Source organism: Ylistrum balloti, unplaced genomic scaffold, assembly GCF_031769215.1.
Source record: "Ylistrum balloti isolate Yb309-2 unplaced genomic scaffold, AGI_CSIRO_Ybal_v1 Utg369672, whole genome shotgun sequence".
Taxonomy (NCBI): Eukaryota; Metazoa; Mollusca; class Bivalvia; order Pectinida; family Pectinidae; genus Ylistrum; species Ylistrum balloti.
The window spans coordinates 1,262,027-1,276,993 of NW_026781917.1; the positions used below are offsets into that span (position 1 = coordinate 1,262,027).

The 14,967-nt window shown below is 36.8% G+C and overlaps 2 protein-coding genes across 2 annotated transcripts in view; both read left to right on the forward strand.

Annotated features, from left to right (window-relative positions):
• LOC132562465 (uncharacterized) overlaps positions 1 to 12,123 on the forward strand; it is a 37,553-nt gene extending 25,430 nt beyond the window's left edge. The window contains exon 2 of the mRNA XM_060227209.1: positions 11,615 to 12,123. Within this exon, the coding sequence (XP_060083192.1) occupies positions 11,615 to 12,123 (509 nt within the window). The remainder of the gene's footprint in view (positions 1 to 11,614) is intronic.
• A 179-nt stretch (positions 12,124 to 12,302) lies between these two features.
• LOC132562473 (ribosome-binding protein 1-like) lies at positions 12,303 to 13,836 on the forward strand. The gene is made up of 2 exons (XM_060227221.1): positions 12,303 to 12,454; positions 12,651 to 13,836. The coding sequence occupies exons 1-2, from the start codon at positions 12,303 to 12,305 to the stop codon at positions 13,834 to 13,836; spliced, it is 1,338 nt and encodes a 445-aa protein (XP_060083204.1).
• The last annotated feature ends 1,131 nt before the right edge of the window (positions 13,837 to 14,967 follow it).

The window sequence follows — 14,967 nt, forward strand, 5'->3', positions numbered from 1 at the left end:
CCATGTCGGAACTTGTATTATCATATACTTTTGTCCCATTTCAGAGGTCCTATGCCAGTTTGTGTTAGATCTGACATTGTACTCACACACAGAAAAAGTCCTAGATGAAGACAAAGATTTGCTAGTCAGCTTTAAAATCTGTCCCCAGATAAATTCATCCAAAATCAAGTATCGAAATCGCATATTATGTAAATCAGTACTTCACTTTGAACCATGATAACAACCATTATCTGATTTCTCTTGAATAAAATGTAATGATTTCTTTCAATTTGTATCTTTGACATGTTTTGTAATTAGAACGTGATTGATTCATTTCTGTAGAAACCTTTAAAACAAATTAATGAAATGATAATTCTTTAGAAATTATTGAGAAGGAGATTCTGAGGGATCAATTTCAGTAATGTGATACTAATTTAGTTTCAATTACTTAATGTATGAAATAGTTGATCTGGTTTCAGGTTTATAAATCACTCCCCGTTACATAATTCGATAGATAGGAGTTAGTTTAGCATGCAAACACAAATTTACATTTCAATAACGGTAATTGCTGATATTTACAACGGCATCGTAAAACACTCTGGTGAGAATTACACAGCGACACATTCCAAGATAACTGTACGTTATTCATTAACGGAGTGTTGATGGAGCATTGGGGATATTTAAAACAGAATAACATTGTAATTGGAAAACAATAAAGAGGATATGTGAAACTGCTGAAAATTATGTACTTAATTGGAAAACAATTTCAAATACGGGAAATACATTGAAGTTCAATCATCATTTCGTACTAAGATATACAGATCATGTTTAATGAATATTCATGGAATTTAGATGTTGAATCTTTAAATGTGAATTAAACTGTTATGATTTGCTTATATGATGCTTTAATGAAATTAGTTTTAAACTATTGATGAGAATTTGATATGTACATTTCAAAATTACATTCTACAGGTACATATAAATGTTTGGTTAAATGGATACATCTTGGGATAATGGAAAGAGAGACAAAACAGATTGATGTTTGTATTTTAAATAGGGGATATGTTGAATTGCTTGTGGGGCAGGGGCTTATGGTCTGGGGCAAGTAAAATGGCTAAAATCAAAAATTGATTGGAATTTTTTCCTGTCTCATTTCAAGAATGAAGATTCTGAGGTTGTTTTTATTCACACATGTAACATCAGTGTGTCAAGTTTGGTCTCATATGGTATGGAAATTGCATTTTAATTTGATGTGTGTAATGAAGGGAGACATAAATGACAGAGCTTTAGTGTTGCTTGTATGCATACAGACAGGTGTCAGGTCAATGGGAAACAATCACACAGGTGGAGGAGAAATTCTATAGGAGTTACCTCCCCTCCCACCTGTCCATTGTTTTCCTGATCAAACCCATCTGGCATTCCTATCACAGCAGGAGATTTACTTTGAAATTATTGGTTCAGAACCTGCCTAATTACCCCAATGCACTACCCTCAAATACTTCCATGTGATAGGTATACTTAAATGTTTTTGTCGTTAAAAAATTTGAGCATCTGGAAATGTCATGGCCCTGATCTCTTAAAGGAATTACATTTATGTATATCAGAATTTTGTTTTTCAAAATTTCTTGTAAACAAAATTTGGCTGAAAGAAATAAAGACTAAGATAATAAATAATCATCAGATGGTATCATAGATCATTATCTTAAAAAAAGGAAAACTAATTCTCATAAACTGCTGATAGAAATACAACCAACATGAAGTGGTATGTATGATGGACAAGCACTTCTCTTAAAATGCTTAAGATATTTCCTGTAATATGATACACAAATGTGTCACATTCTGACAAATATCTTTTCAAGATATGCATCTTTTTAGCCTTGAGCTTAAGTGTTCCAGTTTTGTTTACTCATGACATCACAATGTAATTTAAAGAACATATTTTTACAAAATTCAAACCAGAGAGATTTAATGTAATGATTAATGAGTAACGTTTAGAAAATTCAAATTATCTTAAGTATTTTTGTCTTCATGTGTAAATTTTTACAGATTGTGTTTTGCAGTCATCAGTTGGTCCCATTATAGCTAATTCCTGCTCTGGTTTGAAACATTGAGTAAAACTTCACCAGCTGAATCAATGGATACTTCTGGAGCGCAATCATTACTGACCATGAAAACGAAAATGACACGCAAACTTGCGATTACATCTTCATTCTAATCTTTCAAGTTAGTTTGTACATAAAAAGTTTTAAAATATTTTCATTAAAGGTTTAAATTACGTTATCACTAAAGTTTGAAATTTAAAAATTTAGAAATGAATTTTATCTCTCACTTTATGAAAAGGTCTAAAATATTGTTATAACCATAATTTTAATTTCTAGATATGAATAAATATTGAGTACAAACAGAAAGTTATAACAATATAACTTGGTCAATGCTATTGTTATACTAAAGTAATATACAGATACATAAATGTCAAGTACAGTTAAACAATTAAGTGGCATATGTGACATAAAAACACCCTTCAAAGTTTCCTGCGTGAGAAATAGCTGACATTAACAGGTTTTGATTAAATTATTTTTCGATTAAACTGCACAAGCTCCAACTTTAAGTGTCGGCATGTTCAATAACTCAGAAATTCAGACACATGCCAGATTGTTTTACGGGTGTTTTTAAGAGTATCTTGTGTGTTGTAACTCAATTTTCATTATTTGATCACAAATTGTTTTACGATCAATAAAAAGATATTAAGAGTGTTTTGTTTTAAAAGTCGTTTCAAACGTTAGCTTTAAATCTGACACTCCCAGAAGTAAGTACAGCTCTAAAAAAAATCATCATATAAGTAATATACTTTATGGGGAAGCGTGGGGCATGTTACTTTAGAAACAATTATGATCAAATGACTGTCCTGTTATCAGTGTCATAACACCCATTACGTAAATTATGTTACAAACACGCATGTGATTAATAGCACAGAAAGGGCTGATAAAAATAAAGACATTCTTTTTGTTAATATGATGAATGGAACATTGTTGATATCAAAGTTTGCTAAAAATATATATAAAAAAAAAGGAAAAAAAATGAAAGAAAAAAAGAAAAAAAAAACCAATAAGAAAAAACAGTGCATTGCATCTAACTTATTATACTTTCATTTTTTTATTGTCTTTTGTATCATAAAATGATGGGTTGGATTTACATCAGGTGTACAATGAGTGTCATATTCTTTCATTAAAAAGTTGGGTAAAAACAAAAACAGAAGTGAAATTCTGGTCACTGACAGTTAACTGTTTTCCGGTGTTTAGAGATTTCATTCTACTGATAAACAGGTGACCGCCATGTGTGTAGTGTTACCAATGCCTCAAGATATACATAATGAATATTTCAGAACAGGTCCACAGTCTGTGATAAGCTTTTAACCCAGGGCATCTAAAGACATTTTGTCAGTATATACTTTCACACTTAAGATTTTGTTTTTGAAAAATATAAAACATTCAAATTAAAAAATTATTTCCTCTTTTTGCTGTTATAGACCATTCTTAAGTAAATTATAACAAATTTGACATTATTGTTTTTCCAGATGATGGCTTTCTAAATGTTCCAATAGAAAGAAAATTAGCACCTGCTTTATGTTGGTACTTTACAGTCTGGAAATTTGTGTAATTCAGATGTGTCGATACTCAGTACTACTCCAGATACTGTCGCCTACTAACACCACACTTGCCATTGAAGGCACAAACAGCATTTCATGTATCTCATTGTATACATTAAGCCTTTGCTCAAATTAAAACTAAGTTATCATTGATGACACTTTGAAATAATGAACCAAATGACAAAAAATTCATACCACAAGACATGTGAATTCATTCAATAAATAATCCAAGTTCTGTACTGATTAAAACAGGTTGAGCTTATATCACTGAAAATGACTGCTCAATCAGCACCTTTTGCTGAGTCAGATAATAAATATATCTTAAGTCTAATAAATTGAACTGAATGAATGGAATATAGTCTTACCAAAGTCAATCCAAAGAAATGTCCTAAACATGTAGTGTTACCAAAGTCAAACCAAAGAAATGTCCTAAACTAAACAAAGAAATGTAAACAATGTTACCAAAGTCAAACCAAAGAAATGAAATGTCCTAAACAAAGAAATGTAATGTTACCAAAGTCAAACCAAAGAAATGTCCTAAACATGTAATGTTACCAAAGTCAAATCAAAGAAATGTCCTAAACATGTAGTGTTACCAAAGTCAAACCAAAGAAATGTCCTAAACATGTAGTGTTACCAAAGTCAAACCAAAGAAATGTCCTAAACATGTAGTGTTACCAAAGTCAAACCAAAGAAATGTCCTAAACATGTAGTGTTACCAACCAAAGAAATGTCCTAAACATGTAGTGTTACCAAAGTCAAACCAAAGAAATGTCCTAAACATGTAGTGTTACCAAAGTCAAACCAAAGAAATGGTGCTTAACAGAAAAGCTAGTGATAAAATGGAGCTGAATGCAAAGTTTGTCCAAAGGTATTGAACTCAATCACAATGTTAGACCAAAAAATTGGAGATAACCAGAAAAAACAGCTGAAGAGATAGTGCTAAACACAGTCTGGCTAAAGAAAATGAGTTTAATACAATGTTTTACCAAAGGAATGGAAATAAACACAAAATCTAACCAAAAATAGAGCTAAACACAGATTGCAGCCAAAAGAAATATAGATAAAGACAAAGTCTGGTCACAAAAGTAGAGCTAAACACAAAGTCTGGCTGGAGAAATGAAGCTAAACACAAAATTTGGCTAAAGAGGTGAAGTAACAGTATACTCAAAATCTATAACTAAAAAATGGTGCTACATGTCTATGTGTACATAGATTCTACTACAAAAAATTCCGAGCTAAAATTACTTAACACCAAAGTAAATGACTGAGAAATAAAGTCAAATGCCAAGTCCGGTGTCAAAACAATGTGGAATATGTGTAGACAAATTGGAGAAAGGAAGCTACATATGTAAAGTCTAAATAAAGATACAGATTATCTTAGGCAGTAAAATGGAAAATAAAGGTCATAGTGACCTTCATTTGAGTATGTAGGGTAGAATACTCTTCAAGATATATCATTAATTCATAAATGGTTTATAATTGGTAGAAATATTTTCTAATACTTTTAATGGCTTCAAAAATGTGGTTCAATTTTTGTGCTTTCATCATCCAATAGGGATCTCTTTAAATCCAAAGATGAAAGTATTTTGTATTGATTTGTAAAAATTGTAGCGAAAACTTCAAGGTTATATAATTGTGATTTCTGGAGAGTAATTATTCTGCGGAGACTTCCAAATGTATAATGTAGACTCTGATTGGCTCACTGGCTCTCTACTGACACCAGTGCCATGTAGACGAACCCTTTAAATTATATCAGTCATTCTTACCTGTCTAGTTTTCACCTGTACATTATGTATGGTGTTGTCGTTGGCCCTAAATAGGCCATGATGTGTTTGCTTGTAAACTCATTGATACTATGACAGGTGTAATTTCATTAGTGACAGACTTCCTAACTGTTTTGTCCATATTACATCACCGGACATTGTCAAACTGACCAGTAGTCAGTAATCCCTATCCTACCTGTTTCCTGTGGTCAAGCAATTTTCCAGAGCCTTGCACACCTGATTAATGATGTCCAAGTTTGGCCACTCTAGGGCTTTACCTAAATGACAGGTAAAAGTGTCTCCAATTTGTCCAGGTAGCTACAGATACCTGAATAAATGATTCCCAGTCATTAGGTAACCTTAGGACTGTCCACTGGTGACCACTGTCCAGCTTTGTATCATCTTTATCCAGTCATTGACACTCTTAATCCTTATTACAGAATTATGGCAAACTCTGGTAATCTTTCTTGCTTAATTGGAAAATAAGGTGTTGGAGGATTATCACAGGCAAGTAAGTACAACATCCATAAGCTTTGAAAGAAAATTGTTTTAATCCAAAATTGATTATTTGGAAATCCTCAGAAATATCCACAGCATTTTTTAATCTGTATGAAACTTATTATAATCAAGATCAATGTTTATCCAAAAAATCTCTTGAAAACAACATGCTAAACTTAAAATGATCACACAGGTATAAAGATCATTTAAAAATATGAAATCTGACCTATTTTAGAGTTAGAATGATAAAAAATTATGATGCAATTTTATATGTATTAATACACTGGTTGTGGTTTCAAAAATACTAAGAAATGGTTAGACCAATATTGAATTCTACACCGATACGGATCTGAGACCATCAACTGATAAAAGGCTTTATAGAAAATCTCTTCTTTTCTGACATTATTCTGTTTATGATTAAAAAGCTGATTATTTCAATAATATTGTTTTGGAATGATTGCAGTGACTGTCAGTCTAGGTGAGTGATGTGTCTAGCTTCGCTTTAACTGGTTCATTAAGGGAAATTATTCTCCCTTTTTTACAAGTTTAGTGTCACAGTGAATATATTGTTTTTCCTATTTTTAATTCCCTGTTTGCATGCAATTAGTAATGAAATTCACATCACTGACGACTAATTTCATAATTTGAAATGTCATTTGACTATATCAGCGAATTAAATTGGTTGTAATGTGTCATACGTTATTTCAATTACCTTCCAAATTACTTTTAAAAACTATAGCCAAGCTATATATACAATTTGAATACCCAAAAGAATAAAATCGATGAGATTTTTTCAAACAAATTCTGTGAACATAGTTTTTTTTGTTTAATGGTTTCCCATTTTTTACGTTCATGGTTTTGTCTATTGAATTTCTTTTTTTTCTTTTTGTATTTTCATCAGAAATTGATTTCAGTGTTGATTCCGTCCAAGGCCTTGACAATCACATACAATTTAGTTTTCTATCTTGAGCTCTTCCTTATTAGAAGGATCTTTAGATGGAACGTAACTTGGGGCGAGGCTCAACGATATCGTCTTTCCTGGTCACACAATTGTGATGGAGAGTTTCGTAGTAATAGAATCAAGGACAAAAGCCATGGGGAGGCTGTGGTTTGACCCTTGACCTCTATGTCTTTGACAGGTTTTGGTGTCCCTCTACAGTCTGTATTTTGAAAAGAAGGTTAGACTAAAGTTCATATTACATCTCCAGGCAAAGTCAGACAATCCTTTCTTTATTAAAACCTCAATTGTCACATACAACACATCATGATTAGGATCGACTCTCTGAAGGTCATAGACCCATAATTGGTTGTGTGTGCCTCTTTGAGAAAAATCCTTCCTGAAAAATAATTTGTGATTTTAATTATTTTTTTGTCATCTAAGTCTCATCATTGTTTTCTATTTTCTTAAGTTTCAATGTAATTTTCCTCACACTCTTTTAAATTAAAGAAAGGAAATTGAATTGATTAAGTTTCTGTCTTATGTTGTACCTATACCCTTTGTAATATGACTTGAGAGAGTGTGGCTAGATAAGACAGTTATCACCCTAATTCTGAAATCGTGTTATGTCTTGAGGGCACACAAATCTTGAAAACCGTTGTAGTTTAATGTATTACAAACTTTACAAAAGGAACACATTTTCTCCCTTTTGAGATTGAAATAGTTTCAAGTAGGTTTATCCCAATTTGATGTTTTGACTGACACATTGTTTGTGGATTGTTGAGCTGTGGTTGTGTACTGTAGTTATAAACTGACAAAATGGCTTTGTATCCAGAATTCTGCATGTAGAAAATTTTCTGTTCATTTCTTTCTGTATTTATCTTGATACAATAAGCCCAGAGTGTAGACACATAATCTTGAAATAAAATTTGGAAAGTGGGCTTATTACAGGACAATGTAAAAACCATATGTTTGCATTGAACAGATGTTGTAAACAATAATTGTACAACTTCAGAAAACTTTTCTCCCAATCCTTTCTAAGTAAACAGATTTTGATATTGTAGATTTATGGATGTTATTATATATCCAAGCAACATTAACATATCGCTAATTGCAATTTAATTGAAAACTTTAATTTGGTGGTTTTCACCCCAGGAAAAGCCAGTGTCATTCTGACATAGGGTTTCCATATAATAACACCATCGGCTACCTCATGGAATAACATACAAGAGGTCCGTTACATGCAGTCCAAAGTAAAACAGGTGAATTCATTATGCACAACGATGTAACCATGAGAGCACAGTCTATTTCTCCACTTCCTGTGAAACACAAACTGCCAGTGGTAGGGAGCTCCAAGCAAACACTTCAGGTCACCATCTAAAGTTATGTTCGCTAACACTCTCTTGACTATCATAGATAGGTCTACAAATTGTTACAGAAACATTTTGTACGAAAGCAAAAAAAAAATCTCTTACAGATTGATGTGGAATAAATATGGTTCTGAACTTGATACACCCTACACAAACCATTTCTATATCACTCAATATTATCCTTGATACAGTCTGCTGACCTTTTCATATCATTTGAATCTTAATAGTGGTTTCCCCAAGTATCCAATGTCTTCGAGACGTATTGTATTGTTAAAGAATTTGCTTCATTTCCTGATTGGGAATACCAGTGGGATATTATGATTTGTGTAACTTAGATAATACATTATGTAAGCACATTGTACAGATGGGTTATACGAAACTAGAATTCATAAAAGTCATATTAAATGTAATATATTTCTGTTTCAGATATGAATCAATATAGAGTTTGTACATTTGCTTTAAAGTTTATACTGGTGCTGAAACAATTGGTGTTGCTTAATCAATATTCTGGATTCAGATTCAATACTAACAACTTTTTGTTGCATTTTTGGTCTGTCAACTGCCCAGTTTAGCTATTAAAACATACTTACCATAGAGACAATTGACAACTTTATATAACTGATGTTTTGGTTTTTAAGTTAACTAAACAGCATTATAAATTATATGTATGGGCGGGCTTAATAGCTGGCAAGTGCTTATTGCCAAATGACTTTAAAAATTTTTTAACTGTTAGCCTTTACTTATTTCAAACCTCATTCTTATTCAGTTGAGTATTGGGCACCTTTATTCTCACATTGTGTCTCATAAAGTCAAATACTTCAAAGCAGTTGATTTGTTCTTTCAGAAAACTGAAAAACCAGGCTTTGTGGGATTTCTAAGCACTGAACATCAAGTTGTCACCAGAGGGGTTCAGGTGTAACTTTGTTACCGTGAATATGTCAAATCTATCTTGGTCAGCACTGTGTGTTTGAGTATACATAACCATCAGGGGAATCCGGGATCAAATGGATTACCATCGTTCGTCTCCAGGAAAGACGCAATATGATCTTAAGACATGATTCAATCTCCTTCAACGTCAAAGGTTTGTTTTTGAATATATATCTAATGCTTAATCCCAATGGGGTGTACAGCTATTCACTTATTATATATAGCATAGAGAAAGTCATAGCTTTTATTGTAAGAACCTAGGTTTGAGGGTCGTCCAAGTTACCCAATTTAAGATTCGTGCATTCAATGAAAGATAACTAATCCAATTATCAGCAATATATATATATACTATAGATGTATTTAGAACTTTCTTCTAATAAAAACTACTGGTAAAACAGTATTGGAAGTTGGAGGGTAAAACTGTATTAGAAGTTGGAGGGTAAAACTGTGTTGGAAGTTGGAGGGTAAAACTGTGTTGGAAGTTGGAGGGTAAAACTGTGTTGGAAGTTGGAGGGTAAAACCGTGTTGGAAGTTGGAGGGTAAAACCGAGTTGGAAGTTGGAGGGTAAAATGATGATGTAATTTGGTTGGTAAAACAGAGTTTTGAGTATGAGGTTGCAACAGTGATGTATGTACCATTAGACAGGTAAAACAGTACATGTTGTAAGTGGAAGGATGAAACATTGTTGTAGGTTGGAGGATAAAATGGGTGTTATTGTAAGTTGAAAGTAAAACATTGTAAATTGGACAATGAAAAAATATTGTGAGTCTGAGGTAAAAAAGTGTTGTAAGTTGATAGGGTGAAACACGGTGTACGAAGTTGGATGGCTAAACTGTGTTGTAAGTTGGTAGGGTGAAACACGGTGTGGGAAGTTGGATGGCTAAACAGTGTTGTAAGTTGGGAGGGTGAAACACGGTGTGGGAAGTTGGATGGCTAAACAGTATAGTGAGTTGGTAGGGTGAAACACAGTGTAGGAAGTTGGATGGCTAAACAGTGTTGTAAGTTGGTAGGGTGAAAGACGGTGTGGGAAGTTGGATGGATAAACAGTGTAGTGAGTTGGTAGGGTGAAACACGGTGTAGGAAGTTGGATGGCTAAACAGTGTAGTGAGTTGGTAGGGTGAAACACGGTGTAGGAAGTTGGATGGCTAAACAGTGTAGTGAGTTGGTAGGGTGAAACACAGTGTGGGAAGTTGGATGGCTAAACAGTGTAGTGAGTTGGTAGGGTGAAACACGGTGTAGGAAGTTGGATGGCTAAACAGTATAGTGAGTTGGTAAGGTGAAACACGGTGTAGGAAGTTGGATGGCTAAACAGTGTTGTAAGTTGGTAGGGTAAAACACGATGTGGGAAGTTGGATGGCTAAACCGTGTAGTGAGTTGAAAGATAAAACTGTATTTCAAGCTAGAAAGTAAAATAGTATTGTGAGTGAGAGGATAAAAATGTGTGGCAAGGACAGAATGATACCCACGTCTAGGTATGATAATAGTTGCTTTTATTTAACAGTCATTTTATGTGATGAAATTTAACACTTAGACATCGTCAATATTGTGACTGTTACTTCAGACATCACCATTGTTCTAATTTCTCAATTAAGGGTCCCAGGTGCTTGAACATTTCTGGTAGGAAATTCTTATATCAGACTGTCTTGTATTACTGACAGCTTCGCAGTCTTGCCGCGTAAATCGTATTTGAAAGATTAGATTATGATGCTATGCGGGGACAGATTGAATTGTCTTTATGAGGCCCTCTTGGAGCTGTGATGTTCACCTCCCCCTTTCATGTGTCTGCGAAAACACTAAACCTTTAACTAAAACATGAATGTGAATCAAGAAATATTCAGATTTTTTCCTTGGTTGGCTTTCTTTAGTCAAAATCTGTCAGGGGACATTTTAGAAGCTCTGTCAGCATAATTATATGAATAAAGATTATTACTGTGTTGGCATACCTAGCTTCAAGATCTGGTGCTCCTCTTGTCTTTTTAGCCTAAGATTATTTAAGAAGACATTTAGCTGTGTTAGGTTGTGAAATGGTTACAGAACTGTAAAATTTTCAGTTTAATTTTTTCGTTGGTTTAATTACTTTTAAAAAGTGAAATTATAAATCTATTTTCGTCAGATTGATGTCTTTTAAAAAATCTCTTGACATTCCATTGTGAATAAATGTTATTTGAAATTTCTGATTTTTTTTCCATGAAATGCGGGATAAGATTTGGTATCTTTGCTATGATTTTTCTCTGATCTTTACCATCCAATCCTACTGGCGTCTTCTCAATGGCTTGTGGAAATCTGTAGCTCTTAACATTGTGTAAATATTGAGACAAAGCTTGAAGCACATGAAGGAGTATTACATGTGAAAACGTCAACTTAGTGTGTGTAAAGGCTTCATATGTATATAAACATTTACCGATGTGTCAGACATGAGGAACTCCTACACCTCCTGATTAGTGAAAACATATTTGATTCTATATATATTCAAAATAATCTTATTTCCCAGTGTGCCTACTACAGATAAGTGAGAGGGGAAGGAGTGGGGAGGAAAGGGGAAAAGGGGCTCAAGGATACTACAGACAAGTAAGGGGGAAGGACGGGGAGGAAAGGGGAAAAGGGGCTCAAGGATACTACAGACAAGTAAGGGGGAAGGAAAGGGGAAAAGGGGCTCAAGGATACTACAGACAAGTAAGGGGGAAGGAAAGGGGAAAAGGGGCTCAAGGATACTACAGACAAGTAAGGAGGAAAGGAAAGGGGAAAGGGGCTCAAGGATACTACAGACAAGTAAGGGGAAAGGAGTGGGGAGAAAATGGGAAAATGGGCTCAAGGATACTTCAGACAAGTAAGGGGGAAGGAGGGGGAGGAAAGGGGAAAATGGGCTCAAGGATACTACAGACAAGTAAGGGGAAGGAAGGGGAGGAAAGGGGAAAAGGGACTCAAGGATACTACAGACAAGTAAGGGGGAAGAGAGGGAGGAAAGGGGAAAAGGGGCTCAAGGATATAACATACAAGTAAGGGGGAAGGACGGGGAGTAAAGGGGAAAAGGGGCTCAAGGATATAACATACAAGTAAGGGGGAAGGAGGGGGAGGAAAGGGGAAAAGGGGCTCAAGGATATAACATACAAGTAAGGAGGAGGGACGGGGAGGAAAGGGGAAAAGGGGCTCAAGGATACTACAGACAAGTAAGGGGAATGATGGGGAGGAAAGGGAAAAGGGGCTCAAGGATACTACAGACAAGTAAGGGGAAAGGACGGGGAGTAAAGGGGAAAAGGGGCTCAAGGATACTACAGACAAGGGGGAAGAGAGGGAGGAAAGGGGAAAAGGGGCTCAAGGATACTACAGACAAGTAAGGGGAAGAGGAAAGGGGAAAGGGGAAAGGGGCTCAAGGATACTACAGACAAAAGGGGGGGAAAAGGGGCTCAAGGATACTACAGACAAGTAAGGGGGAAAAGGAAAAAAGGGGAAAAGGGGCTCAAGGATACTACAGACAAGTAAGGGGAATGATGGGGAGGAAAGGGAAAAGGGGCTCAAGGATACTACAGACAAGTAAGGGGAAGGAGGGAGGAAAAGGGGAAAAGGGGCTCAAGGATACTACAGACAAGTAAGGGGGAAGGAGGGGGAGGAAAATGGAAAAGGGGCTCAAGGATACTACAGACAAGTAAGGGGAAGGAAGGGGAGGAAAGGGGAAAAGGGGCTCAAGGATATAACATACAAAGGAGAGGACTAAAGGGGAAACAAGCTCAAGGGGGAAAGGAGGGGGAGGAAAGGGGAAAAGGGGCTCAAGGATACTACAGACAAGTAAGGGGAAAGGACGGGGAGGAAAGGGGAAAAGGGGCTCAAGGATACTACAGACAAAGGGGTAAGGGGAAAAGGGGCTCAAGGATACTACAGACAAGTAAGGGGGAGGAGGTTAAAGGGGAAAAGGGGCTCAAGGATACTACAAACAAGGGGGAAGAGAGGGAGGAAAGGGGAAAAGGGGCTCAAGGATACTACAGACATGTAAGGGGGAAGGAAAGGGGAAAAGGGGCTCAAGGATACTACAGACAAGTAAGGAGGAAAGGAAAGGGGAAAAGGGGCTCAAGGATACTACAGACAAGTAAGGGGAAAGGAGTGGGGAGAAAATGGGAAAATGGGCTCAAGGATACTACAGACAAGTTAGGGGAAGGAAGGGGAGGAAAGGGGAAAAGGGACTCAAGGATACTACAGACAAGTAAGGGGAAGGAAGGGGAGGAAAGGGGAAAAGTGACTCAAGGATACTACAGACAAGTAAGGGGGAAGGAGGGGGAGGAAAGGGGAAAAGGGGCTCAAGGATACTTCAGACAAGTAAGGGGGAAGGAGGGGGAGGAAAGGGGAAAAGGGACTCAAGGATACTACAGACAAGTAAGGGGGAAGGAGGGGGAGGAAAGGGGAAAAGGGACTCAAGGATACTACAGACAAGTAAGGGGGAAGGAGGGGGAGGAAAGGGGAAAAGGGGCTCAAGGATACTACAGACAAGTAAGGGGGAAGGAGGGGGAGGAAAGGGGAAAAGGGGCTCAAGGATACTACAGACAAGTAGGGGAAGGAGGGGGAGGAAAGGGGAAAAGGGGCTCAAGGATACTACAGACAAGTAAGGGGGAAGGAGGGGGAGGAAAGGGGAAAAGGGGCTCAAGGATACTACAGACAAGTAAGGGGGAAGGACGGGGAGGAAAGGGGAAAAGGGGCTCAAGGATACTACACAAGACAGGTTAGGGGGAAGGATGGGCTCAAGGATACTACAGACAAGTAAGGGGGAAGGAGGGGGAAAAGGGAAAACTCAAGGATACTACAGACAAGTAAGGGGGAAAGGGGAAAAGGGACTCAAGGATACTACAGACAAGTAAGGGGGAAGGAGGGGGAGGAAAAAGGAACAGGGACTCAAGGATACTACAGACAAGTAAGGGGGAAGAGAGGGAGGAAAGGGGAAAAGGGACTCAAGGATATTACATAAAAGTAAGGGGGATGGAGGGGGAGGAAAGGGGAAAAGGGGCTCCAAAATACTGCAGGCAAGTGAAGGAGGGGGGAAGAGGAAGCGGAAATATGGGATATGGGGTCAAGGATACTGCAGACAAGTAAGGGGGAAGGTGGGGGAAAAAAAGGGGAAAAGGGGCTCCAAAATACTGCAGGCAAGTGAAGGGTGGGGGGAGAGGAAGGGAAATATAGGATATTTGGTCGGTCAGGGACACTGCAGACAAGCAAGAGGGGGAAGGAAGGAGGGAATATGGGGTTAAGGATACTGCAGACAAATGAGGGGGGGAAGGAAGGAGGGAATATGGGGTCAAGGATATTGCAGACAAACGAGGTGGGAAGGAATGAGGGAATATGGGGTCAAAGATACTGCAGACAAGCGAGGAGGGAAAGGAAGGAGGGAATATGGGGTCAAGGATACTGCAGACAAGCGAGGAGGGGGAGGAAGGAGGGAATATGGGGTCAAGGATACTGCAGACAAGCGAGGGGAGAAGGGCGGAGGGAATATGGGGTCAAGGATACTGCAGACAAGGGAGGAGGGAAAGGAAGGAGGGAATATGGGGTTAAAGATAGGGATATGGTGGAATAAGATGGTAGCATGAGAAATACAGGTAATTTGGAACTTGGATTTGGAAACATTTGAAAAATGATTAATGGATGTCAAAATAACATTCATTGATTTATGTTAACATCTGGTCAACATAACTATGAATTCCATCGATTTCATGTCAAGAACACAATTGTCAGGTAGATAGGAGTCAACCTATATTACCAGGCATAGACAAGTTCAAGGGTGAATATGAGGGCCATGTAAGATATTAAGCATGGACTAATTCAAGGATGAATATGAGGGCGATGTAAGATATTAAGCATGGA